The following is a 26,656-nucleotide window of genomic DNA, read 5'->3' on the forward strand; positions in this document are numbered from 1 at the left end:
AGTGATCCAATATGTGGTTCCGCACGTTCCACCACTTCTTCGTTCATTTCCAATACTGATCGTGAAACACCATGAGTAGCAGGATGTTGAGGTCCAAAATTCAAAGTGAAATTTTTTATTTGCTCGTTCCTAGTCATCATGGGAAAGAAAGGTAGAAATAAGAAAGAGGTTATTCCTTACCAGTACTAGCAACAACATCTCCTTGCGTGCGAGAGACTTCTATGCTAGTCGTTATTCCCGACATTGTTATGAAAGAAAGTGTTAGACTCATCTTACAGGTGTTCCCTAATGAGGGATTTTAGGAGATTAGGGTTCTCCTTTATCTCCTCCCTCATCCGCGGAAGGTTTCAGTATCCATCTCCGCAAATATTTCCAGATCTTGAGATAGAAAGTTCTCTGCGACACTGGAATAGATTTTTGCCAATTCCGGAAAGTGAACAGACAACCGCCCTTTCCCCTTCTCACAATGTTCTTGAACTTGCTCAAGAATCAAAGTGTGAATGGATTTTTCGCTTGAGCTTATTCCCGAACTTGATGGGATCGACGTGGGGAACTTCCACCGGTTCTGGAGCCAGCGGGTTCTGAATGACCTTCCTCTCACGGTTAAAAGAGTGGTTAACCATCTCGAATAAATCCATATCGTCCATCCGAAAAACGTGTCTCAACTACAACATGGTTGAGTGATTTATCCATAGCGGATTGGATTTTTTGTCCTTTAGCAAAGAGAATGCATTTAGGGTGCATGTAGGACCATCCATTCCCATTCGAAATGTCAGCGAAAGTTAGTAGTAGCCATCCACTGATAAGAAATATAGGATGACGAAAATACCCCTTCCCATAATAAAATTCCTATAGTCCGGTAAGTGTTGGCCTCTCCGGGGCCACAGGAACTCTTTGTGGCTCGCATTTCACTTCTCTCTACTCATTGCCCAGGTCTCTCTCTCTTTCTCTCTTCTTCAAATTCTGTATGTTAGAGTCGTTAGACCCCCCTCTCTCACTTTTGAACGGGACCGTTCTAAAGCTTCGTTACTGGTTACCTTACCGAGTGGACTGGATTTTTTCTTGCTTTCATACCAAATTCTCAGCACACCTAAGCTGTTTATTCAACCACTGCACTATTTTCCTATGTGGGTTAATTTTCTTTTTCATGTTTAAGTTCTTTGTGACTGGAGATTTTTTCATTTCTCTTTGTTTTGACTATTGGTCACTACCGTTCTGATTTATATATGACTTCATTGGAAATTATGATGCCCTTTACCGTGGTGTGTGTGTGTATGTAAATTATATTATAGTTTATGATCCATCACATGTGTGAACTCTTTTAATTGTTCATGTTAACTTTACTCTATCAAATTAATATTGTTTCTTAATATATAACATGTATTTTCTTCAATTCTAATTGATTGAGAGATATTCCTTGAACCCTGATACTGACATAGCTTAGGAATAATGATGTCTAGTTGCTTTCAAGTTTCTAACAAGGGTTATATACATAGAGCCTTCATGTACACCGGTAGAGATGTAGTTTCTCAAGCACATGGGTGCCCTTGACATATGATTGTAAAGCCCTAACATGTTTTAGTGCATTGACCTCTTTTGGATGGAAGTAGCTATTTGGAATCTCACAGCCTATTTTGAAAACTCATAGACAGCTTCATTCCACACCTGATTTTGCAGTCCCTAATTCAGAGCCATATACCTCTATCTACCTGCAATTGGGTTGGCAGTGCTTCACATGCATGTAATTTAATATTGTCTTTCTATCAGTACAGTGAGTGTAAATTTTTTATTTCTTGGTTGATATTGAGACATTATAATTCCTTTAATTTTGTATGATGAACTATGTGAATTCGTCAGTCACAACTTTAGCACACTATTTTGGACTTATATAAGAGACATTTATGATTTCACTGCTGATTATGGAAGTTTAAATCTTTAATATGTATCCTGAAGCAAGGACATAATTTGAGTGATTACGTAATTGTAGTATATAGATTTTATTTAATTATGCTTTAAGTAAGTTTCTATGTGCTGTAAAGTTCATATTGAATATAGTATCCATGTCTCTAATTTTTTAAAATACTCACAACATATACATGATAAGTAAGATTGAATTCTTTATCGTTTTTTCTCTACAGATTAATGCTGTCTTGAGGTGAAGATTTCATTAGGCCCTCTTCAATCTCGTCATAATTTTTCCAATGGCACTTATTTCAAGCAAGGTCTCTAGCAACTCTGCATCAACTAAGATTGCAACTCTTCCTAAATCACATGGAATTCTAAAATCATTTTCTAAATCAATGCAACAAAGTAGATTACAATTTACAAGTCAATCAGGTGAACCAACACAACTAGGCCACCAATGTCTCTCGACAAAAATATTATGTTTTCCCAATGGTGCTTTGGGGCACAGAAATGGAAAACCATTGAGTTTCACTGTTTCGAAAAGGCCCTCCATGTTATGCAGGTCAAGAGGCACTCAAAACTCTAGAAGAAAAGGAGGTCTTCGAACTTGTGATGATCATGAAATAAATAGGTAAGATAAAATAGTCTTTACTGTCCATAAAGAAATGTTGATGTGCTTGAGAGTTTAATTATAAAAACCTAGTCATTGTTTCTTGAACTATAGTTATAGCTGGCATTTTGGTTTTTGATTTTTCATAAAACGGTTGCCAAATTGGATATTTCATTAGTTCTACAGAACATAAATACCAAGGGGCTCATTTTTGCTTTTGGGATGGGTAATTTCTAACTTGGTATTAAACTTAAAGGTCTTGAGTGCAAATGTCCACAACTGCACTCCCCAAGTCATGCCTGCATTGTCTTCTCAAAGTTTTCCCTACTTTCCAATTAGTGGACCTTCTAAAATGTATTTATTGCTTCTTTTTTAATATATTCTTGTGTTATACATTTCTAATTTACATTCGACCATACATGTAGTCACATGTGGAGTGTCGTACCTAATAGCTTTTGAGAAGGATGTCAAACTAGTATGACTTGAAGAGACACGCGGCAACATTTTTTCGGTTCAATACGCCATGGGCAACTAATTCCTATATCTGAAGTTCTGTCGATTAGCTTATCTTGTATTCTAAATGTGATTCTAATTATTTGTGATTTATTGTTCTTAATAAATATGCAAGAGCCTAGTTATGAGAAAATGAGGAAGAGAACAATAACCTTGTATTAGTTATGTTATTTGAAATGAGGATTTCAGATATTTATATACTATTCTGATAGCTTAGTTTATACGCGAAACTTACTTATTCATCTAGTTTTCTTTTCTTTTCATATTTTTTGTGTTTTTGCTTGTAATTTCTTGGTATTCAAAGGGTAAAGAACAAAATTTCAAAGCTGGAATTGGTATCATGTGATTGTCATGATTTGACTCAAAAGACTAATCTAGCTGTTACGGAAATTTTCTCCTGATCTCTCATCATATGATTTTGGTGATTGCTCATATCATAAAGTCCAATGCTGCTACTGCTTATAATGTTTGAAAGCTTAACTAATTGAAGTAGAATGAAGCAAATTCTTGTTGTTTTTTTTTTGGCAATAAAAAAAAAAGTGTTACTTAATTGGCCACAAGTAGTGCTTAACAAATTTATGACTGAGTAAAATGTTTAAAAAGGTTTTTAAGAGAAAAAAGGCTCTTGAAGACAAGGTGATATTTTTAAATTTTCTGCACATTTTGTGATAACTCATTATGTTTCTTCTTATTTGACAAATGTTTTCTTGCATGCATATTGCCTTTATTGTTATTATGATTATCATCCAGTAAATATAGTCTCTCTCTCTCTCTCTCTCTCTCTCTCTCTCTCTCTCTCTCTCTTTTACTTTTTCTTTTTGCACTTAATCAGCAAATTATTACTTAACAAGTTCTAGTAAAAGTTTCCATAATTGTTTGTTCACTTTAAATTTTCTTTATAGAACATTATTTAACTATTACATAAAAAACTGGCTTTTATAACCATGTTTGCATCTTTATGCTTCTAATTTAAAAGTATTGAGCTAGAAGATGTCACATTCAATTTTTATTCCAAATATCTTTTATTAACACTTCTACCATATCAGTGAACAAATTGAAGATGATCAAGCAGCTTTACCTGCGAGAAGTAGACACTCCACAAAGGGCTTAGCTGAAGCTTGTAAATTTGTATACAATGACGCCAAGTTTGTCAATGAAAGGGCTCGCAATGACATCATCTTGCTTTCACGGTAGAATTCAACATTTGTATTTATGTTTCCTATTAAAAGCTTTTAATATTGATTATCAAAACCTATCTCTGTACTTTTCTGAGAATTATCTTTTAAAAGAGTAAGGAACTAGGAAGTACATGAAATTTGCATTAAAGGGTCTTTGTCATTGGTTATGCTCAATGATGTTAGAATCAGTGTTTGGCATTAACATTCTTTTAATTCGCCATTAACTCACGATTATCAAATTTAAAGATTCAATTGTTATCATCAGTGGCATAATGAGATTGGATGCCCGTGCACGACAAGGCGTTGCTATTCTTGGGTCTGAGTTTCTTAAGCTTGATGGTAAACTCTTTAAACTGGGTCATAAAGTTTTCAACTGCACCTTTTAAACAATAATTTTTGCTAACAATGTATGATTTTCATAGTTTTCATCTTCTGTTGGTAGCTCGAGCAAGAGAGGACACTGAAAAACTTGACCGTAATGTGAAGAAGAAAGCAGAACGCCTTCATCATATTGCTACAGTATGTATAATTCTAGTTTACTTGGTGGAGAAGACATGCTCATTTATTTTTTGTTCATCTTTGGCTGTGCTAAAATTTTGTAGATCTTGAAGGACAAAGCAGAGTCAAGATTGAAAACTGCAGCTGATAAACATTGGAGTGATGGAGCCTTAGAGGTGCATGTTTTGTCTTTAAACTGCTATTTATCAATTGCATCTTAATCCATGTGATGTCACAGAACCACACTGAAGGAGAAAAAAATTTAAGTTTAAAATTTGTTTGATTGTCTATGCATAATGAGTCAATATTCATGTTTAGTTGGCTAGAAACGGATTTGTTTTGTGCAGTTTTTCTTTATGTTGTATTAGGTTTACCTTTTGCAACATTATCTTGATCTTGTAGCACATAGGTTCTTTTGTGTAGATGCATTGATAAGTGTTATCCAGATTTCCGGATAGCGTTTAGATTGATACCCTCGGGGAAGCAGAATTACCAATGTCGTTCACGGTAGGCGACCAGAGCTCGCGGATGGACAGAAAGGCTTCGCCTCTCCCGTTTAGTGTTCGGATTACTCTTCCAAGCAAACGCGACACGGAGGCTCATCAACCCTCACGGACTCCCGAAGGGGTATTCTTCGGGGAAGCTCCTTCCAGGAGAAGCTCTTCGAGTAGTCTTCGCGGAAACAGTTCCGTGCCTCGCACGGAACAAAACCAAACGGTCGAGTCATGGAGGAGGCATATTTGGAATGATATCCACCTGACACAGGATCCCGCCTGACACGCCCGACAGGTCAAAGCCGCACACATCCCAGCACGCCTAAGGGTACCTTTTCGCCTACTGTTCCGCTGACAACTTGGAAAAGACGGCTGACTTTGTGTGTTCCCCATACTTTCACGTAAATGTACCCACATAGAGTCTTGAAGCCATGCTACTACAGTAATTGTATCCCCTATTTATGGCTGGTGTAATTAAGACTCATGTATGTAGAGAAAAACCCTAATAAAAAACCCTAGCTATAAAGACCCCTTCATTTTACAAGAAGAGGGACGACCAACAAATCACATAGCAAGAACTCTACTAAAATCTCTCTAGCTTCATCTTCTTCAAAAGAACCTGAGAGAAACATTGTGAGTGTGTGAAGTTCTTGTACACCAGCCATCTTACTGTAATCCTTTCCAAGTATAATAACATCGACTCGTGACTAGGGCTTGTTAACGCCTGAACCACGTAAAAACATTGTTTGTTTAGTTACATTTTAGTACTTCTACAGTTCTTATCTTTTTATTATTCTGTTTGTATTCGTTTCCGAAAAACTCGGTAAACATTTTGGTGCTTTCATTGAGAGCTGTAGGAAGTTGTTAGTCAGCTCTTTTTCTGTGTACGTTTTTTGTATTCACTTCGTGCTAAAGAGATGGTGACTACGAGAAAATCCGCGGTTGACAAAAATGCTAGGGTCAACCCCGATACTGTGATGGAAGATGCGGTGCAAACCGAACCCTTGGACTACCAAGGTGAAGACCCGACATCCCGCCAAGATCGGGTCAGTACCGAAGATACGACATACTTAGAAGACGAAGAAGAGTATGTCCAAGACGGTTATTACAAGGACGGCTGCTACTATGAGAAGGACCCAGAACTGGTCCAAGTAGCCGAAGAACTGGAGGTCACCAAAGCCAAGCTTGCTGAACAGGAGCGCCTCTCCGAAAAAATGCAGCGCATGATGGAGCGCCTCCAAAGCAAGTTCGGAGACCTAGGCGACTCGGACGAGGACGCCTCTGTTTTAGGTGGTGCTGATGCCGCTATGCCGGATCCAGCCGCTGCTGGACCATCCAAAGCCGCCCCTAACAAGGGCAAAGAAAAAGTTGGAGAGCCTGTACGCGCTAACGCCCCTGCACCTCCTAAAGGCGTGAATCACCAGGCCGACTGCCCCCCCCGCGCGCAGAAGGTCTCTGGCGCTCCTAAGCCCAGACGTCCTTCAGCCCCAAGGGGGCACTCCGTGCCTAAAGGGCCCGGTGCTAAGGCACCCAGGCCTAGGGGAAGGAACAACCGCCCCAGTGATTCCGTCAACCAGGACGGTCGGGCTGCCAACTCGCTCTCCGAAGATAGCTGGTCCACGGTGGACCTAAGAAGAAGGTTGGAGGCCAAGTATGAAAAGGCCAAAGGAGAAAAGGCCTGGCCTCGCGGAGATGACCTCCGAAATCATATTAATGACAAGCTCCGGGGACGTGACCTCCCGGAGAGTGATACGAAGAGGCTCGAGGAACAGATTGCTGCCTTGACCAAGCTGGTCCGACAGCAAAGTGGGGCCCTGTCAGACTCTGAGGAGGAAGACCCGGAACCATGTATTCGGAGGATCGCGGAAACGTCCCTCCCGGATAACTTCAAAATGCATCACATAGAATTATATGATGGGAGGACAGACCCGCGTACCCACCTAGCTAAATACAACAAAATGATGCAAGTGGCGCGTGTCAGTGAGGACGCCAAATGCATGTGCTTCTCACTCACCCTTACCAAGTCCGCGGAGGACTGGTGGAAAAGATTAGCTCCCGGATCAATCCACAGTTGGAAGGAGCTACAGTCCGCATTCAGGAGGCAGTTCATTGCTGCCCGCGACCACGACATGGAGGTTGGTTCCTTAACCAACATCAAGCAGCAACCCAATGAGAACCTCAAAGCTTTCATTCAGAGAATGATGGAAGCTGCTGCAAAGACCAAGGTCAGCGATGACATGAAGCTGATCGCCCTTCAATCGGGCCTTACTGTCGGCTCCCTGCTATGGGGGGAAATGTAAAGGAGACGGGCAGAAACGCTGTCCGAATTCATGTCAAAAGCTCAGGGAATAATCAACCTTGAGGATGCCTACCAGCAGGCCTTTGGAGTTCCCCCGGCTCCAACGCCTTCCGTGACTGCGCCGAGCTTTGCTTCGCAAGCTCCCGCACCAGCCCTCACGCTTCCAGGAGCCCAATTCACTCCAAGTGTGTATGGGCCTTCTGCGTCTGCTCAGACGCCGAGTCAAACCCATTTCTCTGGGTACGGAGCTGTACAAACCGGATGTAGTATCGCTCCTGGCATGCCGCAGCCGCAAGCGGAAGGCCCAGAACGAAATTTGAGCCAATCGCGGAGCAAACGAAGCGGAAGAAACTCCAACCGGGGAGACCATTCAAAGAAACCCCGGAAGGACTATGAGCCCAAGTTCACGGAATATACCAGTTTGATAGACTCGCGAGAGAATGTCTATCGGGCGACCTGTAATATGGTCAACTACAGGAAGCCCCCGAAAGTGTCTCACGGAGGAAGGCGTCCGCGAGACTCCAATAAGAGGTGTGAGTTCCACGGAGACGTGGGGCACACCACGAACGAGTGCCTTCAGCTGAAGGATGAGATCGAGTCCCTGGCAAGAGCGGGACACCTCGGTCAGTGGGTGAGGATACCCATTATCTATCCCGGACAGGGGGTAGTTCACGGAGCTGCATGTTCCCCGGGACAGAGGGGGACCGCTAGCGCTCCTGGAGCCGGTCACCCCCAAGCTCCCGGGTCTCAGTTCCCAGCGCTTCCTGCTCCACCCGCTCCGGCACCCATTGCCTTGTTGGCTCCAGGACCGGGCAACCCATATCCGCCCGGCCTTGCTCCGCCACCCGTTGACGGACACGTAGCCACCATTTCCGGAGGACCGCACCTTGCCGGAAGCACCCGCAACTCCCAGAAGAGGTACTTGAGGGAGTTAGAACACACTGGGGAGATGTGCGCCTTGGTTCAATCACCCGCTCAACGTCCCCGAATGATGGACCTTCCCATCACCTTCACGGAGGACGATGCTCGACATGTGCACTTCCCCCACAACGATCCCCTCGTGGTGGAAGCCCAAATTGCCAATAAGAAGGTCTCACGGATCCTGGTCGACAACGGAAGTTCTGTAAACATCCTCTTCAAAGCGGCCTTCCACGCGATCGGATTAACCGAGACAGACTTGACCCCATGCCCCATCCAGCTTCAAGGGTTCAATGGGGATGCACTCATGCCATTAGGCAAAATTCAACTTCCAGTCACTCTCAGGGGAGAAAGCGACGCCTGTGCCTTCAAGCACAGCACATTCGTGGTGGTCGACTGCCCCACGGCGTATAATGCCATCCTAGGCCGACCGGTCCTAATAGATTGTGGGGCCATAACCTCGATACGCCACTTATGCTTGAAGTTTCCATGCGACGATGGGCGTATCGGCACCCTCCGAGGAGACCAGGGAAGTGCACGGAACTGTTATAACGTCTCCGTCCGATCCGTCTACACGGTCCAGGAGACGGTTGTTGCCATTCCTTTGGCGGAAGAATTACCAGAAACTGGGGGTGCTCAAGAGGCATACTTTGACGAACTCGACCCAAGAGTGGGAATCGAGAAAGCGATAGAGCCGATGGAGGAAGTCGAAGAGGTGATCCTCAACCCGGGAGATCCCACCAAAGTCATTCAGGTGGGGAAAAACCTGCCGTCGGCCATTCGAGATAAGATCGTGGCCACTGTGAAGAATAATCAGGATATCCTGGCGTGGTGCCACGCTGATATGACGGGGATTAATCCTAATGTTGCGTGCCACGCACTCAACATAGACCCATCTGCAACTCCGGTTCGCCAAAAGAGGAGGCCGTTAGACCCAGTGAGGGCCGAAGCCGTCAAAGCTGAAGTGGACAAGTTGATGTCCATAGGCTTTCTCCAGGAGTCACACTATCCCGTGTGGTTGGCCAACCCAGTTCTGGTCCCGAAACCCGATGGGTCCTGGAGAATGTGCATTGACTTCACGGACCTAAACAAAGCCTGCCCGAAAGATTGTTTCCCTCTTCCGCGAATCGATCAGATGGTAGACGCTACTTCCGGGTACGAACTCTTATCCTTCATGGATGCGTACTCCGGATACAACCAGATCAAGATGCATGTCGCGGACCAGGAACACACCAGCTTCCTCACGGACAAGGGTGTCTACTGTTACGTGGTTATGCCTTTCGGTTTGAAGAATGCTGGGGCGACGTACCAGCGTCTAGTAAACAGGATGTTCAAGGACCAACTGGGGAGGAACATGGAGGTGTACGTGGACGACATGTTGGTAAAGTCCAAGACCTCCGGGGACCACAGTGACGACCTTGAGGAAGCTTTCGCCGTGATCCGAAAGTACGGGATGAAACTGAATCCAAAGAAATGTACTTTCGGGGTCTCGTCTGGGAAGTTCCTCGGTTTCATTGTCAGCTCCCGCGGAGTGGAAGCCAACCCTGAGGAAATTAAGGCGTTCATAGATATGCCTTCCCCCCGGAAGCATAAGGATGTCCAGAGCGTTACCGGAAGGATAGCTGCTCTCAGCCGCTTCGTATCCAAGGCCACTGACAAGTGTATCCCCTTCTTCAATGTGTTGCGAGGAAACAAGAAGTTCGAGTTGACCCCCGAATGCGAAGCAGCCTTCCAACACCTAAAGGAACATTTAACCCGAGCTCCCATTCTGTCCAAACCTGTCGAAGGAGAGGCGTTGTTCTTATACTTAGCTGTGACTTAGCACGCAGTGAGTGCCGCTCTCGCCCGGGAAGATGGCCGTATCCAGCTCCCTGTGTATTACGTAAGCAAGAGGTTATTGGACGCCGAGTCCAGATATTCAATGATCGAAAAACTCTCCCTCTGCTTGCTAATTGCTTCGCGGAAGCTAAGGCCATATTTCCAGGCGCACACCATCAAAGTACTCACCAATCACCCTCTCCGACAAGTCTTGCAAAAACCCGAGTCTTTTGGCAGATTGCTTAAGTGGGCCATGGAACTGAGCCAGTTCGACGTCCACTACCAACCACGTGTTTCCATAAAAGGTCAAGCTCTCGCGGACTTTATTGTGGAATGCTCGGGAATGAATGACCTCCCGGAAGATCCTGTCCCGGAACTTCCCACCTGGAAGGTCTACGTAGACGGAGCCTCAAATGAAAAAGGAGCTGGAGCAGGGGTCATCCTAATATCCCCCCAAGGGCATCAGCTCCAGAGCGCCATCCGTTTCGCGTTCCCAGCATCCAACAACGAGGCAGAACACGAAGCCATGTTAGCTGGATTACGACTGGCCAGAGAAGTCGGAGCCCAAAAAATCGAAGTATACAGCAACTCCCTACTTGTGGTAAACCAAATATCCGGGGAATACCAGACAAAAGGCGAAAAAATGGCTGCCTATGTGTCTCTCTCCCGCGGCCTACTGCAGCATTTCAAAGGCTACCAAATCCGCCAGTTCCCCGGGACCAGAACTCACTCGCGGACACGCTGGCCAAGCTTGCAACAGACCCGGAGATCGAACAGTATGGCCTGGTGCCCATCGGGCACTTAGAAGCACCCACTACCGAGACACAGAGGGTAAATGCCATCATCGACCATTCCCACTCCTGGATAGGACCCATCCTCAGATTTCTCACCACCGGAGAGCTCCCCACTGATAAAGCTGACGCAAGGAAGCTCCAATATCAAGCTCCCCGATACGTGGTTATGGATGGAAAGCTTTACCGCAGGGGGTTGTCCATACCCTTCCTTAGGTGTGTTGCCGGAACCGAAGTCAGCACCATCATCCATGAGGTTCACGGAGGCTTCTGTGGCGATCATACCTCCGGGCTGAGCCTCTCCAAAAAGATCCTTTGACAAGGATACTTCTGGCCCACCATGAAGAAGGATTGTGTGGATTATGTCAGGAAATGTGAGCAGTGCCAGAGGTACCCCAAGGTTCCGCGAGCGCCGCCTACAGAAATTACCTTAATGACCAGCCCCTGGCCGTTCGCCGTTTGGGGCATTGACCTAGTAGGTTCCCTCCCAACTGGAAAGGGTGGAGTGAAGTATGCTATAGTCGCGGTAGACTACTTCACCAAATGGGCTGAAGCTGAACCTATGAACACGGTCACATCTAAAAAAGAACTGGACTTTGTCATCAGGAATATAGTGTGTCGTTTTGGGCTTCCACGAAAAATTGTGTCCGACAACGGAAAGCAATTTGACAGTGAACACTTCACGAACTTCTGTGCTTCGCATGGAATTATCAAAAGTTTTTCCGCAGTCGCCAGACCCCAGGCTAATGGGCAAGTGGAGGCTGTAAACAAAATATTAAAGACCACGTTGAAGAAAAAACTTCAAGCCTGCAAGGCTCACTGGCCGGAAGAACTTCCGCGAGTACTTTGGGCCTATCGCACAACAGAAAGAACTTCAACCGGACACACCTTATTCCATTACCTTCGGTTGCGAGGCCGTCATCCCAGTAGAGACTGTGATCCCCTCTCACAGGCAGGACACCTACGACCCTACCCGGAACCACGCCCTTCTCCAGGAGTCCCTGGACATGATCGAAGAGCTCCGGGAGCAGTCGCAGGTCCAACTAAAAATGTACCAAGGCAAGATAGCCCGACACTTTAACACAAGAGTCAAGAGCCGTACATTTGAAGTTGGGGATCTTGTCCTACGGAGAGTATTTCCTGCTACGCAGGATCCGGGAGTGGGAGTCCTCGGACCCAACTGGGAAGGCCCCTATGAAGTCCAAGAAAAAGTGGGCCATGGGACGTATCACTTAAAGAGACTCGACGGATCTAAAGTCCCGCGCGCCTGGAACGCGGAGCACCTCCGCCGTTACTACCAGTAGGCTCCGGACCATCTAGTCGGAAGTCCTTGGTGAAATTAGCAAAAGTGAAAAATGTAGAAATAATCCTCCTTGTTGTAAAACACGTGCCTAGCAGGCTAATTTAATGAAACACGGAGAGATTCACTCCACTTTTACTGCACTTTTTATCCCTGTGTTAAAAGCTGCGTTTTAACAAGTGACCACGCGGTCCGGAGACGTCCGGACCCCACGCTCACTTGGGGGGGTATACATGGCTAAGGCATAGCCATACGCCCCTTGAACAAAACATACACAGAACACCACTTATGTGCTAGCATTGTGTTTGAAATTTTTAAATTGTTTGAAATGTTTAAATTGTTAAGCTTAGGTTTATTTGTTGCCATGAACATGCTTGCATTATGTGTCATATGTGCATTATGTGCTTATGTGAAAATTGTCATTGAAATGCCTGCCAGTATGTATCATGAAAATCATCTCCTGTGTAGCCCAGTGATGGACAGGACTGGGGGTTGAGGCACGTATATAGAGCTACGCCGAAACACCCCCAACTCCCAGACAAGTCCTTTGCAGGATACTCCGCGATCGCTGTAGAGCTTTGCTTCGCAAGCTCCAGCTCCGGGTCCCGCAAGGCGAAAGATGGCAAGATCCGCGACCGTTGTAAGCCTTGCATCGCAGGCTCCAGCTCCGGATCTCACAAAATAATGCATGACGAGCTCCTCGACCATTGCAAGTTTCAGCTCCAGGAGCAGACATGGTCGATCCCCCACTCAAAGCAGGCCTTGCTTCGCAAAGCCCCTGCTCCGGGATCACACCTGGTGGGCGTGGCGATTTCCCCGACAGCAACGAGCCTTGCCTCGCAGGGCTCCATGCCAGGTCCCTGAAGTCAGCCACCATTAGGTTCGCAACAACAGTTAGTTTTGCTTCGCAAAGATCTAACCTTAAGTCTAGCGACGCTCACCAAAAGAACTCCCGTTCCAAGCCATGGAACGGCTCACCTTAAGCAATCCCAGCGAACAGTATAACTACAAGTCCCGGGATTGGTTATTTGCCTTAGGAAAGCTAAAGTACGGTGAAAGGAGCCTGGCCGTTGGAACCAGGAAACCTTCGTAACCTAGAAACTACGTGAGAAAAGACATCAGCCGTTAGAGCTTCAAGTGGGAGGTGCATAGGTTCTGGCCGTTGGAACCAAAACCTCATGCGCTCCTACAACAGTTTCTACCGTATAAAAGTCTACCCTAAACGCAAAGAAAAGTAAAGAACTCGGCAGAAAAGAAAGGAGAATGCTATCATTATGGCAAATATGTCTGCAATGAGAAAAAAGTACAAGGAGCATCGCCCCAAAGAAAAACTCAAATGAAAAGTAATTAAAGATAAAACCCCTTCAAGCATTGGGGGTGGTTGCAGCTTCCACGACCGCGGCCTCAGGGACATCGGCTTCAACTGAGGCTGGTGGAGTCGGCTCATTGGAAGGCGGAACTTCGTCACGAGAAGGTTCAGAAGTCCCCGCCTCTCCGGGATCTCCTGCCTCAGGGGCTTCAGCACGTTCGTCAATGTTGTAAGTTTGGACGTACACCTCTGGGCCTTGATCCCACACCTGTAGCTTCTCCCTCATGGCGTCGGCATCCTCCCCCAGATAGCCTAGTACCTCCGGGTTCACTTTCCAGAGTTGATGCATGAGGGCCACATGCGATATATTTATCGTTCTGTTCAGTATCACCTCGGCATCCTCCTTCTCCTTCAAGCGCTCCGCCTCGGAGGTTGCCAGCTGTGCCTCCGCGACAACTAATTGAGCCCTTAGTTTGTCCATCTCGGCCTTGGAGACATCCCGCTCTCCCTTAAGAGAATCAATCTCCTTGCGCTGCTCCCTATTTTGGCTCAGCACGGATTGCTTCTCGGTCACATGCCCCCTGGCAGTGAATTGCAAGGCCCCGATCTCCTTATCCTTCTCGGCAAGCCCCAACTCCAGCATAGACACGAGATCCTTGCTCCTCTTATGAAATTGCTCCTCCTCGTGCAGCTTACTCTGAAGAGTGGAATATTCCTCTTGCTGCTTAAGGAGGAGATCATTTTTTGATTGCAAGCGGGCTTCCAAGGTGTCCTTCTCCACCCTGGCTTGGGACAGCTCTTCCCGGAGCTTGGAGTTTTCGGCCTTCATCTCATCCGACCGCTGTTTGAACTCATTCTCTGCCTTGGCCCGGTACTCTTGATATTTGGCAAGATATTTCTTGTCCACCTCTCCCTCAGTCGTGCGCCGGACTTGATCAATCTTCTCCGAAGCCTCCAAGGCCTGTTGGGTCAGATTCTGCTTCTCCGCCTCCAAGGCCTGGCGAGCCAGTTGGCTCTCCTCCAGCTGAACCAGAACTGCACCAACCTCCCGGAACGAGCGTTCCGCGATCATAGAGGCTTGCAAAGAAAGACAACAGAATGAGTTAAACCGGACCAAAAGACAGATGATCCCGAAACACAACAACTGACGGCTTACCCCGGACAATTGCTGCTTCACGGCATGTGTCAGCAACAACGGATCCTTACTGCTACTGATGGCCAATTTCTCAGAATTGAGCTCGCACAAGCTCAGGGCCATGTCCTCCATCATCTCCGCTCCGAACGGCGCCAATGCACGTCCAAGCCTAGGCACCAGCCTCTTCTCCAAGGCTGGGCCATCCAAAACCGCTCCAGCCGGGTGAAGAGACCTCACCCCCTCGGCCAACTCGGCTCTCTTCACGGCAGACAAGTTGTCTGCCCTTCCCTGGGTAATGGCCTTCTCAGCCTCCAACTGTCTCTTCAAAAAATTGTCGGCCCGTCTTACACCCTCCAGGAGGGCAGCGGGAAAACGGGTTGGTTTCTGCGGGAAGTGGAACTTCAGGCCAGGTAGAGGAAGGTTTGTTGGCTGAGAAGAAGGAGACCCCGAAAGGGTGGACCCCTTGTGGGCTGGAGGAGGAGGCAGACGGGGTATTGAGGCCCCGGTCTGTTGCTTTTGCTGCTGCGGCAGCGGAAGTAATTGCCTTTGTTGCTGCTGCTGGTTTGGATGTTGTTGTTGCTGCTGCTGTGGCGTTGGTGATTGTCTCTGTTGTTCTTGTTGCTGCTGTTGTTGTAATTGTGGTTGCTGTCGTTGCTGTTGTTGTTGCCTTCGACCGGGAGAAGAGTGTCTAAGGCGTTTCTTGTTAGCGCCCTCAGCATCTTCTCCGGGACGCTTGCTCACCCCAGTTGTCTTCACGGGGAACACAAGCCCTTCCCCGTCGCTGCTGCTACTCGAGACCATCATAGTCTCGGAAGGCCCGTCAGCAGGAAACTTCTCTACCCCCGGAGACACTTGCGCTTCGCCACTTGTCTTCTTGGGGGTGGCAGCTTTACCTCCCCTACCAGCCTTGGTCTTCCGTCCTTTCCCCGTGGACGGGTCTTGGCTGGTGGCAGCCTTCTTAATGAGCAAAGTAACCCTCCCCAACATCTTGGCTTCTGGATACTCTGCAAGAAACATACAAAACAAGGTTAACGAACCAACAAGCAATGAGAAAGAGGATAAGCAGAAGACAAGACAATCAACAACATAAAATCACAAGCAAGCCCGCCAGCAGGGAACAAGAAACAAGAAAAAGAAAAGTTTGAAAGGGACGACCATGCACGAGAAACGTGGATGGCCTTCCCCGAGCAAAACAAAACACCGCTTCCTGCTCCAGGAAGCTCCCGTACTCCTTGAAGTCCGGGAATGACATGCTGAGGGAAGAAGGGTCAACCATGATGACACCTTCTGGCAGACTACCGTCACTCAGACACCCGAGGAGCTCATCTACCCTATCGCAATATCTGTCAAAGGGTATCCTACGCGGATCTAGCCTAAGGAAGCGGGGATCGAACCCGATCTGAGAGGTCCGGGAAACCTCAGACAGGCTGGGGGTGTGGATCAATCGAAAACTAGTCTTACCTCTCCCGGAGGTACTAGCCCCCGGAGCCCCTTCGTTAGGGTAAGCCGCGGCGTGGCGAGCCTCGATCTCCTCTTCCTCCGGCTGGGGGTCGGGGAACCTCTCCGCCCAACTAGGAGATAAAGTATTCTCGTCCCGGGCTGATTGGGTGATCACCTTGGACAGCTCCAGGGCAATCTGCTCCCGGATGTCAGCTGACACCTGACTTTGCCCCCTGCCACTCACTGGCTCGATGTTTTGAAAAGAGGCGAGTAGCCCATACTCCCTCAACGATTCGGAGGTCACAAGTCCCTCCACTTTCAACTCTTCCTCAGAAAGCCCTTCGTAGAACTTGGACCTCCTTATCATCTCCGCGCAGCGAGGTGTCCGCGGAACGACTTCTGCAAAATTCAAATACGAGCATTGGAGATCCTCCCAAAAGGCAAATCAAACGCCAAAAAAAAAAAAAAAGTTGAAAAGGAGAGGAAGGAGCACTTACCAGGGATTTTGAAGTCCAAAGATAGGGTTGGCACCCTCTTCAGCGGGAAGCCAGTCGTCAGGAACCAATACTCCCGAAGGTCTGGAACCCTCGCGGTATGACAGGTGGGGCACATCACGTCCGGGTGCCTTTCCAGCCTGTAAAACCCTACCTTGTCTGAATGACCCCTCATAGGCTGAGACTTCAACCCGTAGAAGTACAGCACCTCCTCCGGGGTAGGAGCTTCCAGTTTCCGGGACTTGCAAAAGATGAACCACCCCGCTAGGAGCTTGTAGCTAGGAGGAATCAACTGGAAGGGGGCAATCCCCGCCTTCACACAGAAATTGGCAAAGTAACTTCTTAGGGGCAAGTGCGCCCCACACACTATGTGTGCCCAGCTCCAGGCACCAAAGCCCTCGTGACTCTGGCTAGCCGACTCGCCCAGCACCGACAGACGGTGCCACATCAGACCTGGGATGTTCTTCAGGCCTGCCTCGGAGGAATACAGCTCCAGCATGCCATAATTCCTGAAAAGGTTCGGCTTCTGGTCCATCTCCCAGATTGAACTATTGGAAGTCGGTGGGCTAGCCGCGACCACTTTTGTCTTTCCTTTCCCCTTTGCGCCAGCGACAGGGGAACCCTTCTCCTGGGCAGAATCAGCCTCCACCACAGCGAGGAGTTGTTCCTTTGAGATGTTCGTCACTGAACAAAAGAAACAAAGAAGAAAACACTCTAAGCAGTCAGCACCCTTGTCATACCCTAGTGGTATCAAAGGCGTCGGGGAGACCCTCCCCGAAAACTGCTTGGAGAGGCTCCCACCGAGCTTGCCGAGGGGTTGGCACCAGGCCACCCGAAGGGCAGCAAGGAACCAGACTCAGACTCCGAGCCTAAGCCCACCAAAAGAAGTGTTTTTCCAGAGAAAGACACCCTAAAGGCGTTCATGCTTATGCCCTAAAACAGCAAAACAAGAAACGACTTTCCAAACGCAAATCGTCAAAGCATGCAAAAAAGGCTACTTATCGACTCACATCAATCACATGCCTACCAAAGCCCTATTCACGCATGCACATAGGCGATAATGGCAGAAACCTCTACTCTAACAACTACCAACAACCTAAGGTTTGGGAGGAAAGAGCAAGGTAGAAATACTTACTGATATTCGGGTAGTTGGGGGTTGAAGGAGTAACTGGATCACTGCACAGCACGATCGCGAGAAGTAAAAGCTGCAAAGACGAACAGCGATTCAAACCAGGAACTTCGGCGAATAAACCCACTGCCAAATCAAAAGAAAAGTTTCCAGATCCTTACCAAAAGAAGTGGCAAGTTCGAAGGAACGGAAGCTGGGAAGCCTGAGAGTTCGAAGGTTTGGAAATCTGAAAATCCGAAAGATAGAGAATTTGAAAGCGTAAAGAGGAAGAAAGGTCCTTTCACTCGTTTTTATAGCAGGGAAGAAGTCGCTTCGAATTCCTCAAACGGACGGTCCTGATCTTCCCATTCCGTGTGCATCGGATCCAACGGCTGGAGATGAAGCGACGATCCTATTTATGACTCCTCGGATGGGAATAAAGTATTTATTTCCCATCATTATACCACCTCGGGCCCGGAGTACCATTAAAAACCGTCAAATCATTACTCAGATGACTGACGCACGCATACTCAACCAGTCGCCTCACACACACGTCTTGGTCGCAGAACCATCCCCAGCATGACGCGTGGTCCTTGCCGCACTTGAGTACTTGAGTTCAAACAAAAGAAATTCCCTTTCTTTTTCATACTAATGTTCAGGCAGGAAAAAGGAACCCTTCCGGGAGCATAGAAGGTGGCCCCTCGCCTAATCTAAGAAACCGAAGTACCCGGAGGACTGTACAAGCTCCCGGACCTCTCAAAGCTCCGTGACCTTGGGGGGTAAATGTTATCCAGATTTCCGGATAGCGTTTAGATTGATACCCTCGGGGAAGCAGAATTACCAATGTCGTTCACGGTAGGCGACCAGAGCTCGCGGATGGACAGAAAGGCTTCGCCTCTCCCGTTTAGTGTCCGGATTACTCTTCCAAGCAAACGCGACACGGAGGCTCATCAACCCTCACGGACTCCCGAAGGGGTATTCTTCGGGGAAGCTCCTTCCAGGAGAAGCTCTTCGAGTAGTCTTCGCGGAAACAGTTCCGTGCCTCGCACGGAACAAAACCAAACGGTCGAGTCATGGAGGAGGCATATTTGGAATGATATCCACCTGACACAGGATCCCGCCTGACACGCCCGACAGGTCAAAGCCGCACACATCCCAGCACGCCTAAGGGTACCTTTTCGCCTACTGTTCCGCTGACAACTTGGAAAAGACGGCTGACTTTGTGTGTTCCCCATACTTTCACGTAAATGTACCCACATAGAGTTTTGAAGCCATGCTACTACAGTAATTGTATCCCCTATTTATGGCTGGTGTAATTAAGACTCATGTATGTAGAGAAAAACCCTAATAAAAAATCCTAGCTATAAAGACCCCTTCATTTTACAAGAAGAGGGACGACCAACAAATCACATAGCAAGAACTCTACTAAAATCTCTCTAGCTTCATCTTCTTCAAGAGAACCTTAGAGAAACATTGTGAGTGTGTGAAGTTCTTGTACACCAGCCATCTTACTGTAATCCTTTCCAAGTATAATAACATCGACTCGTGGACTAGGGCTTGTTAACGCCTGAACCACGTAAAAACACTGTTTGTTTAGTTGCATTTCAGTACTTCTACAGTTCTTATCTTTTTATTATTCTGTTTGTATTCGTTTCCGAAAAACTCGGTAAACAGTAAGGTTTGGTCTAATAATGTTAATCTAAATTTGTTCTTTACCTTTAGGAAGTTAGTGAGAATGCTAAATAAGAAGCTATGCATAATTATAAATACTTACATTAGGCCAAAGGTTCAACAAAATTAGAACAGGTTGTGAGTATTATTTCCAGTGGCAAATTTGATCAAATCTCTGGATCTCACAGTATGGAGCTTCTTCTAAAACATTATCCCATTCTGTAAAAGAGTAAGAAGCTTGACAATGTCAGAGACTAATTAATAACTAGAATGATAGCATGAAGTTGTAAAATTTTATTATGTGCCTCGGAACAGAAGAAACAGCAAATGGACAGAAGATGCAGTTTAAATTGGAAGATTAGTGTTGCATCTAAGGGGGAAGGGGAAGTGAAAGAAAAACTAAAAGAGGGGAAAATAAATTAAAATTCCTAGATCAAATTCAAAAGCAGTAGTGGTTATATTCAGCAAAACAATTTTATAATATATGCTTAACTGTTCCTCTTTCTGTTGTTAGTGTTTTTCGATAAGACTCTTGGTACATATTGTAACTGTAGAACGTTGATTCTAACATTGCCTTTCTTTTAGGCTGATTTGCGGCTCGCTGATTTCCGTGCTAAGCAGCGTGCAATGGAAGATGCTCTAATGGCTTTGGAGGTGATTTTGTTTATTTCTTTCGAATGAAATATCTTTGGCATGACTAATTATTTTGTAAGCAATTTACGTTTGTTATGGAAACAATATTTAAATGTTCATTGTGTAAATATGCAGCTTGTCAAAAATGTCCATGATATGATGGTTAACCAAATGTATAAATTGTAAGTCTTTATGCCATCCTTCCTTGCGACTTTCCACTTCAACATTGGCATAAAACATATTATGAAGCCTAATGTCTGACATGTTAGCACCCAGTCCTCTTGGTAGGGAAAGTGGATCTCTTTCAGCAACTGACATGATGAATCGTATAATGCTTGAAAAGAACGGTAAAACCAGTGAGTACTTCCCTGGAGAAGTATCTACTGATCGGATAACTGCAATTCAGGTTCATAATGGCTACCCTTTCCTTATTTGCTAAATTTCTCTGCAAATTTGGAAATTCATTCTTGTAAATTGGCACATGTGCAGGAAGCTTATTGGAGTATGGCATCTGCTCTTTCTGAAGCTGATGGAATTGATTACACTGATCCTGAAGAGGTCCAATTTACTTTCATGCTACTGATCCCTTACTGAGCCCTGAAATATCGATTTGGTAATTGTTTTGTTTTACTTACCTATTCTTTGTACTTGGAGTAGCTCGAGTTGTTGATCACAACTCTCATAGATCTAGATGCAATGGATGGAAAAAGTAGTGTTTCATTATTGGCAGAATGCTCAAGCTCTCCTGATGTCAATACTAGGTAAGCTATTCAAGTTCCATATAATTGTATTTCCAGAATAATTTGATAGAATAATTTGATATCTTCGACTAGTTAAATAGAAACCATTAATTTGAATCAACATAGAGCTTTGTGTAAGTGTAATAGTTGAGAAACAAATGTCTGACGACCATTAATTCTAAGATGCTGCTATAGATTGCATTATCAAAAATAGAATTTAAATATTCATATAATATGAAAATGATCTACATTTTTGAAGTGTCTCACTATTACAAATCGTTTATGACAAAAATCATGAGATCCATTTAAAAACTAATTGGTGATTAGTGGAGTTTCTCATGTTCTTATAAATGACTCAATATTCTTATACTTGTTTTATGTGGAATACCATTCTCCAATATCCCTCTCAAAATGGTGGCTATTTTTTGCTCACTAATCTTGAATCACCAGATCATAAGTGGTCATTTCTTAGTTTTTATTGACTTAGCTATTTGGATCTCAAATGTCTTGTTGCACTATGCGGATTTCATGTGACTTTTTAAAAAAAAAACAGATAGGCTCACTATTTGGATCGGTGTGGATCAAATGCATGCTAGGGATATAGCTCATGATACCATGACAGGAATTATGGTGATTCATCTAAAAACCAAAACTAATTGATTAGTGAAGTTACCCATATTTTTATAAATGACTCGATATTCCTATATTTGCTTGATGTGAGACACCATTCTCTAATAGTTAATTGATATACACAACAATTGAGATGAAAAGAAATTTGCCTCAAGTCACTTGTATTGAATTTGGAAAAATCAAGTCTAGCATTCGAGAGGCTAGAAACTCTCCTAGAGCAAGGCTCAATTACAAAACATCAGAATAGGTTCCCGATTCTATGCACTACACTAAAAAAGCAACATTCTCTTCAATCCGAATGTCTAACCGAAAATAGGAATTATCCCCAAACTACCCTTGCTGAAACACATAAAGGAAATACATATAAAAAACAATTACATGTAAAATATGTAAATAAAGCAAAACGCTATTATTGCCTATGTGGTCTTTCTCCTAGCATATGTAAATCAAATATGTGGCTTATCAATACTTTCCCCCCAAACCTTCACCTTGTCCTCAAGGTGAAATTCTGAAAATAGAGTTTGAAGCAGCTGGTAATCTTCCCAAATAGCTTCAAAGGAAGGCAGATTCTTCCATTGGATGAGGACTTCCGAAGCACCTTGAGGGCCTCAGGATTGTGGGAGAACGCCTAAAAGAGCAGCAAGCTCCACCAAAAATCGGAACTCATTAGTGAGCTGTGGTGGGAGGAGAGTGGAAGAATGGGATTGGCCCTTTGCTCTATGGAGTTGGGAAATCACCACAAATCCATGGTGATTTCATCCCAAACACAAACTAGCAGTGGGATAGGCTATAACAATCCAACAGGTGTAGTTGACAAGTGCTTGTTACGCTGACAAACCTCACATTCCACCGCTAGGTGCGAAATATTAGAGCGCATTCCCACCCAATATAGCTCAGAAGCAATGTGCTGATAAGTGCGGATCTCCCCAAAGTGTTCCCGAATTGGAGAAGCATGAAACTCCTTGAAAATGAGGGGCAAAAGAAGAACGGGGCAGCACCAACCTATCTTAATAATAGAGCAACTTGTCACGAATTGAAAAGCCTTTGTGTTCTACCTGACCTGTAGAAATATCCTGAAGGATGCGAGCGAGGAATCATCAGTCAACAATTCAGATTGGAGTGCATCCCAATCCTGTCATTGTGGGAGGGTCGGCTTCCTGGAAAGGGCATTCGCTGCCTTGTTGAGCAGGCTAACCTCATACTGAACGATGAAGTCATAGCCCAATAATTTGCGCACCCAATGCTGGTATTCAGCTCCGATAACTCGCTGCTCCAAGAGGAACTTTAGACTTTTCTGGTCGGTTTGCACTACAAACTTTCGACCCATTAAATAAGGGCGCCACATAGTAACGACAAAGACGATGGCCATGAGTTCCTTTTCATAAGTGGATTTCTGGCGAGCATGTTGGCTCAATATCTAATTGTGATAAGCAATTGGTCTATCCTTCTGCATGAACACCGCTCCCACCGCAAAGCCCGAGGCATCCGTGTCAATAAAGAAGAGTTTGGAAAAGTTAGGCATAGCCAGACAGGTACCCGTGTCATGGCATCCTTCAGTTGTTGGAAAGCGGCAACTTCAGTCCAATGAAAACCATCTTTTTGGAGTTCGGTGAGAGGCCAAGCAATTTGTCCATAGCCTTGCACAAATTTGCGATAGTAGTCGGTCAGCCCCAAATATCCTCATAACTGAGTAAGATTCTTGGGCGTTGGTCACTTGGTCACTTGGTCATTGCCTGAATTTTGGATTGATTCACGGCCACCCCTTGAGCAGAAATAACATGACCCCAATAAGCCAATTGTGATTGGCCAAACTCGCATTTTTTCTGATTGACAAATAGATGATGTTGTTGAAGGACATCAAACACTTGCTGTAAATGAGTAACGTGAGTAGACGGATTGGAGCTATAGACCAAGATATCATCCAAGAAAACCAAAACAAATTTTCGCAAAAATGTCAGGAAAATATTGCTCATGAGGGACTGGAATGTCGAAGGAGAATTGTAGAGGCCAAATGGCATGACAAAGAATTCATAGTTGCCGTCGTGAGTGCGAAAAGCCGTCTTGTGTTCATCACCGGCAGTCATGCGTATCTGATGATAACAAGACTTCAGGTCTAACTTAGTAATAATGGCTGCACCGTGGAGCTCATCGATGACGGGAATAGGGAATCGATTAGGAACAATCTTTATTCAAGGCCCGGTAGTCTACACAAAAATGCCAATTACCATCGCACTTCTTCACCAAAAGAATGGGACTCAAAAAAGGACTTGAGCTAGGACTTATAAGTCCGGCAGTGAGCATGTTGCGAATCAACCTCTTAATTTCATCTTTCTGGAATTGAGGGTATCGGTAGGGACCAACGTTGATGGGTTCAGTGCCATCTTTCACAACAGTGGAATGCTCATTGCCACGGATGGGTGGAAGACCCGCTGGGAATTGAAACAAATGGGAATAGTGAGAACTGGGGATAGCTCGACTGGATTGTAGGAGCAATCTTTGAGTTGAGGGTGTCGTTTACATCAGCCTCCAAGTGACTAAGCTCAACATTCACTCCATGCCCTTCATGCTGAATTGTTCGCAACATAGCCTTGAGAGAGATGAGGGTCTTGCGAGGGAGGGATCTCCTCTGAGCATGATTGTGTGAGTGCCGAGAGTGAACTTCATGACCTGAGTTTTCCAATTAATATAGGTGCCACTGATGGTCACCAACCATTGAATACTCAGAATCACATTTGTGCTGCTCAAAACCAAAGAAATAAAATCTTCCACAATCTCAAAATCTAGAAAATGCAACCGGACACCATGACAGATTCCTGTCGTAGGGACATGCTTGCCATTTTCGAGTTGAACCCCATACCCAGCCGTAGGAGAAACAGGTAGTTGTAGACTCTCAATCAAAGCATGAGAAATGAAATAATGGGTCACTCCTAGGTCAATCAACACCACCACCTCTTGATCACCTACACAACCTTGTACATGCAGGGTCTTTGGGTTTGTCAACCCAGCCACAGAATTCAAAGAAACCTCCACCGTCGGGGTGGGCTTGACCAAATCCAGGTCAGCCTCCAGTACCTCGTTGAAAGGCTCCTCCTCCTGAATAGCACACTCAACTCACGTTTCTTACACCAATTGCTTGGGGAAAATTTCTCATTGCACAAATAACAGTCCTTTCTCATGCTTTTGCTGAAGCTCGTCGGCAGCCAATCAGCGGAAATCACCTCGAGAAACAGTCGCCGATGATACTGAGGCAGACGAGGTCAATGAACGATGGCTGCCCAAGTCGATAGATTTGTTCGTCCAACAGAATTGGCTCCCAGCAAAACTTGATTCATGCGTGCCCAAGCCCCAAGATGGTGGGTCGATCTTATCCTAAATCATTTGGGCCAAGTCCGTGGCTTGCCTAAGTCCAACGGGCCTTAGTGGGCGAAGTTCCTCTTTGATGGCTGGATGAAGGCCACAAAACAAACTTTAGAAAAATCATTTAGCGAAGTAGCTTTGGTAATGAATTGCCGTCGGTATTCCGCCATTGTACCCTCCTGTCGAAGATCTATCCACTACCATGCAAACTGCCATCCATCGTGGCGCGAAACTACTTGAGCAACAACCCATGCATCTACGTCCAAGACAAAATAGCTCGACGTTTATGCTCCCATTGATTCAAGAGGAGGGCATCATCCTCAAAAGAGATGACAGCTACCTCTAATTTCTCCATCTCATAATAATGTTGCAGGTCAAAGAAACGCTAGACCTGCAATAACCATCCAAACGAATTATCGCCAAAAAAAATGGGCATCTCCAGTTTCCGATACTTGTGTCCAGGGAGACTGGAAGTGAGCATCAAGTCGGAATCCACCATGGGCGAGGAATGAGTCACAGGGCTGGCTGTTGTGGCTGCTGCCAGTGCCGTTATTGATGAAGAAACGCCCTTCAACGCCTCCTGCTGTTTCAAAAGCTGCGCCAAACAGTCCTTGACGGTGGCCATATCTCCCTGCAAGCCACCTACAGCCTCCTCCATAGTGTCCATCCCCCAGTCCTTTTCTTGGTCATCGTTACTGCGCTGATACCACTTTGATATACACAGCAATTGAGATGAAAAGAAATTAGCCTCAAGTCACTTGTATTGGATCTGGAAAAATCAAGTCTAACATTTGAGAGGCTAGAAACTCTCCTAGAGCAAGGCTCAATTACAAAAATACCAGAATAGGTCCCCCGATTCTACGCACTACACCAATAAAGCAACATTCTCTCCAATCCCAAGGTCTAACCGAAAATAGGAATCATCCCCAAACTACCCATGCTGAAACACATAAAGGAAATACATATAAAAAACAATTACAGGGAAAATACGTAAATAAAGCAAAACGCAATTGCTGCCCATGTGACCTTTCTCCTAGCATATGTGAATCGAATACGTGGCTTATCATTAACATGTATAAAAGGCTGATGGTACGGTCTCCCTATGCATATAATCTTTAGTAATAAAATCATGTGTATGTTAAGATCTTGTTGAACATTTCCTTTTGTTATAAATGTAAATTGTTCTTTGTTTTCTGCAAAATAGGAAAGCATTGGCTAATGCATTGTCTGTAGCTCCATCCATGTGGACTCTTGGTAATGCAGGCATGGGAGCATTACAGGTGATTATGATGGTAGTAGACAACAATTAATGTTCTTGGTCTCATGATTCCCAAATCAAATTATATTTGTTTGTTTCGTTTTGCAGAGACTCGCTGAAGATAGCAACCCGGCAATAGCTGCTGCTGCATCCAAGGCTATCTATGAGCTGAAGAAACAGTGGGAAATAGAGGAAGGTGACAGCTGGAGGTTTATGGTGAACCAAAACATTATGAAACAAGGAAGTGAAGAAGCTGACAATGATACAGATATAATTTGAGAAAGTGTTCAGAAATTTCTGCTGTAAATATCCAAGTGAAGCTCTAATTAATCATAGGAGAAGTCCACTAATCAAAAAAATAAAAATAAATAAGTAGTGCTGTGCTGATATATGAAGAAAGTGCTGTCATGTGTTTCAAAAGTTCTTTCTTTTGATTATTTTATTCCCTAAACTTTACACAACTGGACAACTTTTTTTCCCTTGGTTACTTACCAAGAAACTTGGGCTTCATATATAAAGCGCACCTTATTTATATAATAGAAATGATTATTTATTTA

At 45.3% G+C, this 26,656-nt stretch overlaps 1 protein-coding gene across 3 annotated transcripts; it reads left to right on the forward strand.

The window, feature by feature from the left end:
* The first annotated feature begins 820 nt into the window (after window positions 1–820).
* On the forward strand, window positions 821–26,656 carry LOC133818575 (senescence-associated protein AAF, chloroplastic). Of its 3 annotated transcripts, none has more exons than XM_062251527.1 (13): window positions 821–933; window positions 2,139–2,536; window positions 4,075–4,218; window positions 4,472–4,545; window positions 4,649–4,725; window positions 4,809–4,880; window positions 20,067–20,135; window positions 20,250–20,296; window positions 20,391–20,520; window positions 20,604–20,672; window positions 20,772–20,875; window positions 26,046–26,121; window positions 26,208–26,656. In XM_062251527.1, exons 2-13 carry the CDS (start codon window positions 2,202–2,204, stop codon window positions 26,376–26,378), a joined length of 1,368 nt encoding a protein of 455 aa, XP_062107511.1. In that variant the 5' UTR covers window positions 821–933; window positions 2,139–2,201; the 3' UTR covers window positions 26,379–26,656. The 3 variants fall into 3 exon arrangements, with proteins under 3 accessions (XP_062107511.1, XP_062107512.1, XP_062107513.1); XM_062251528.1 differs by having other exon boundaries at window positions 920–1,127; XM_062251529.1 differs by lacking the exon at window positions 821–933 and adding an exon at window positions 1,724–1,741.

Source organism: Humulus lupulus, chromosome 2 (genome assembly GCF_963169125.1).
Source record: "Humulus lupulus chromosome 2, drHumLupu1.1, whole genome shotgun sequence".
NCBI lineage: Eukaryota > Viridiplantae > Streptophyta > Magnoliopsida > Rosales > Cannabaceae > Humulus > Humulus lupulus.

Excerpts from the sequence above, each read along its gene's own strand:
- LOC133818575 (XM_062251527.1), top strand. The coding sequence starts at position 2,202 with ATGGCACTTATTTCAAGCAAGGTCTCTAGCAACTCTGCATCAACTAAG. Across the intron at positions 2,537-4,074 it reads GATGATCATGAAATAAATAG|TGAACAAATTGAAGATGATC; the intron begins GTAAGATAAAAT and ends CTACCATATCAG. Across the intron at positions 26,122-26,207 it reads CAGGCATGGGAGCATTACAG|AGACTCGCTGAAGATAGCAA; the intron begins GTGATTATGATG and ends TTCGTTTTGCAG.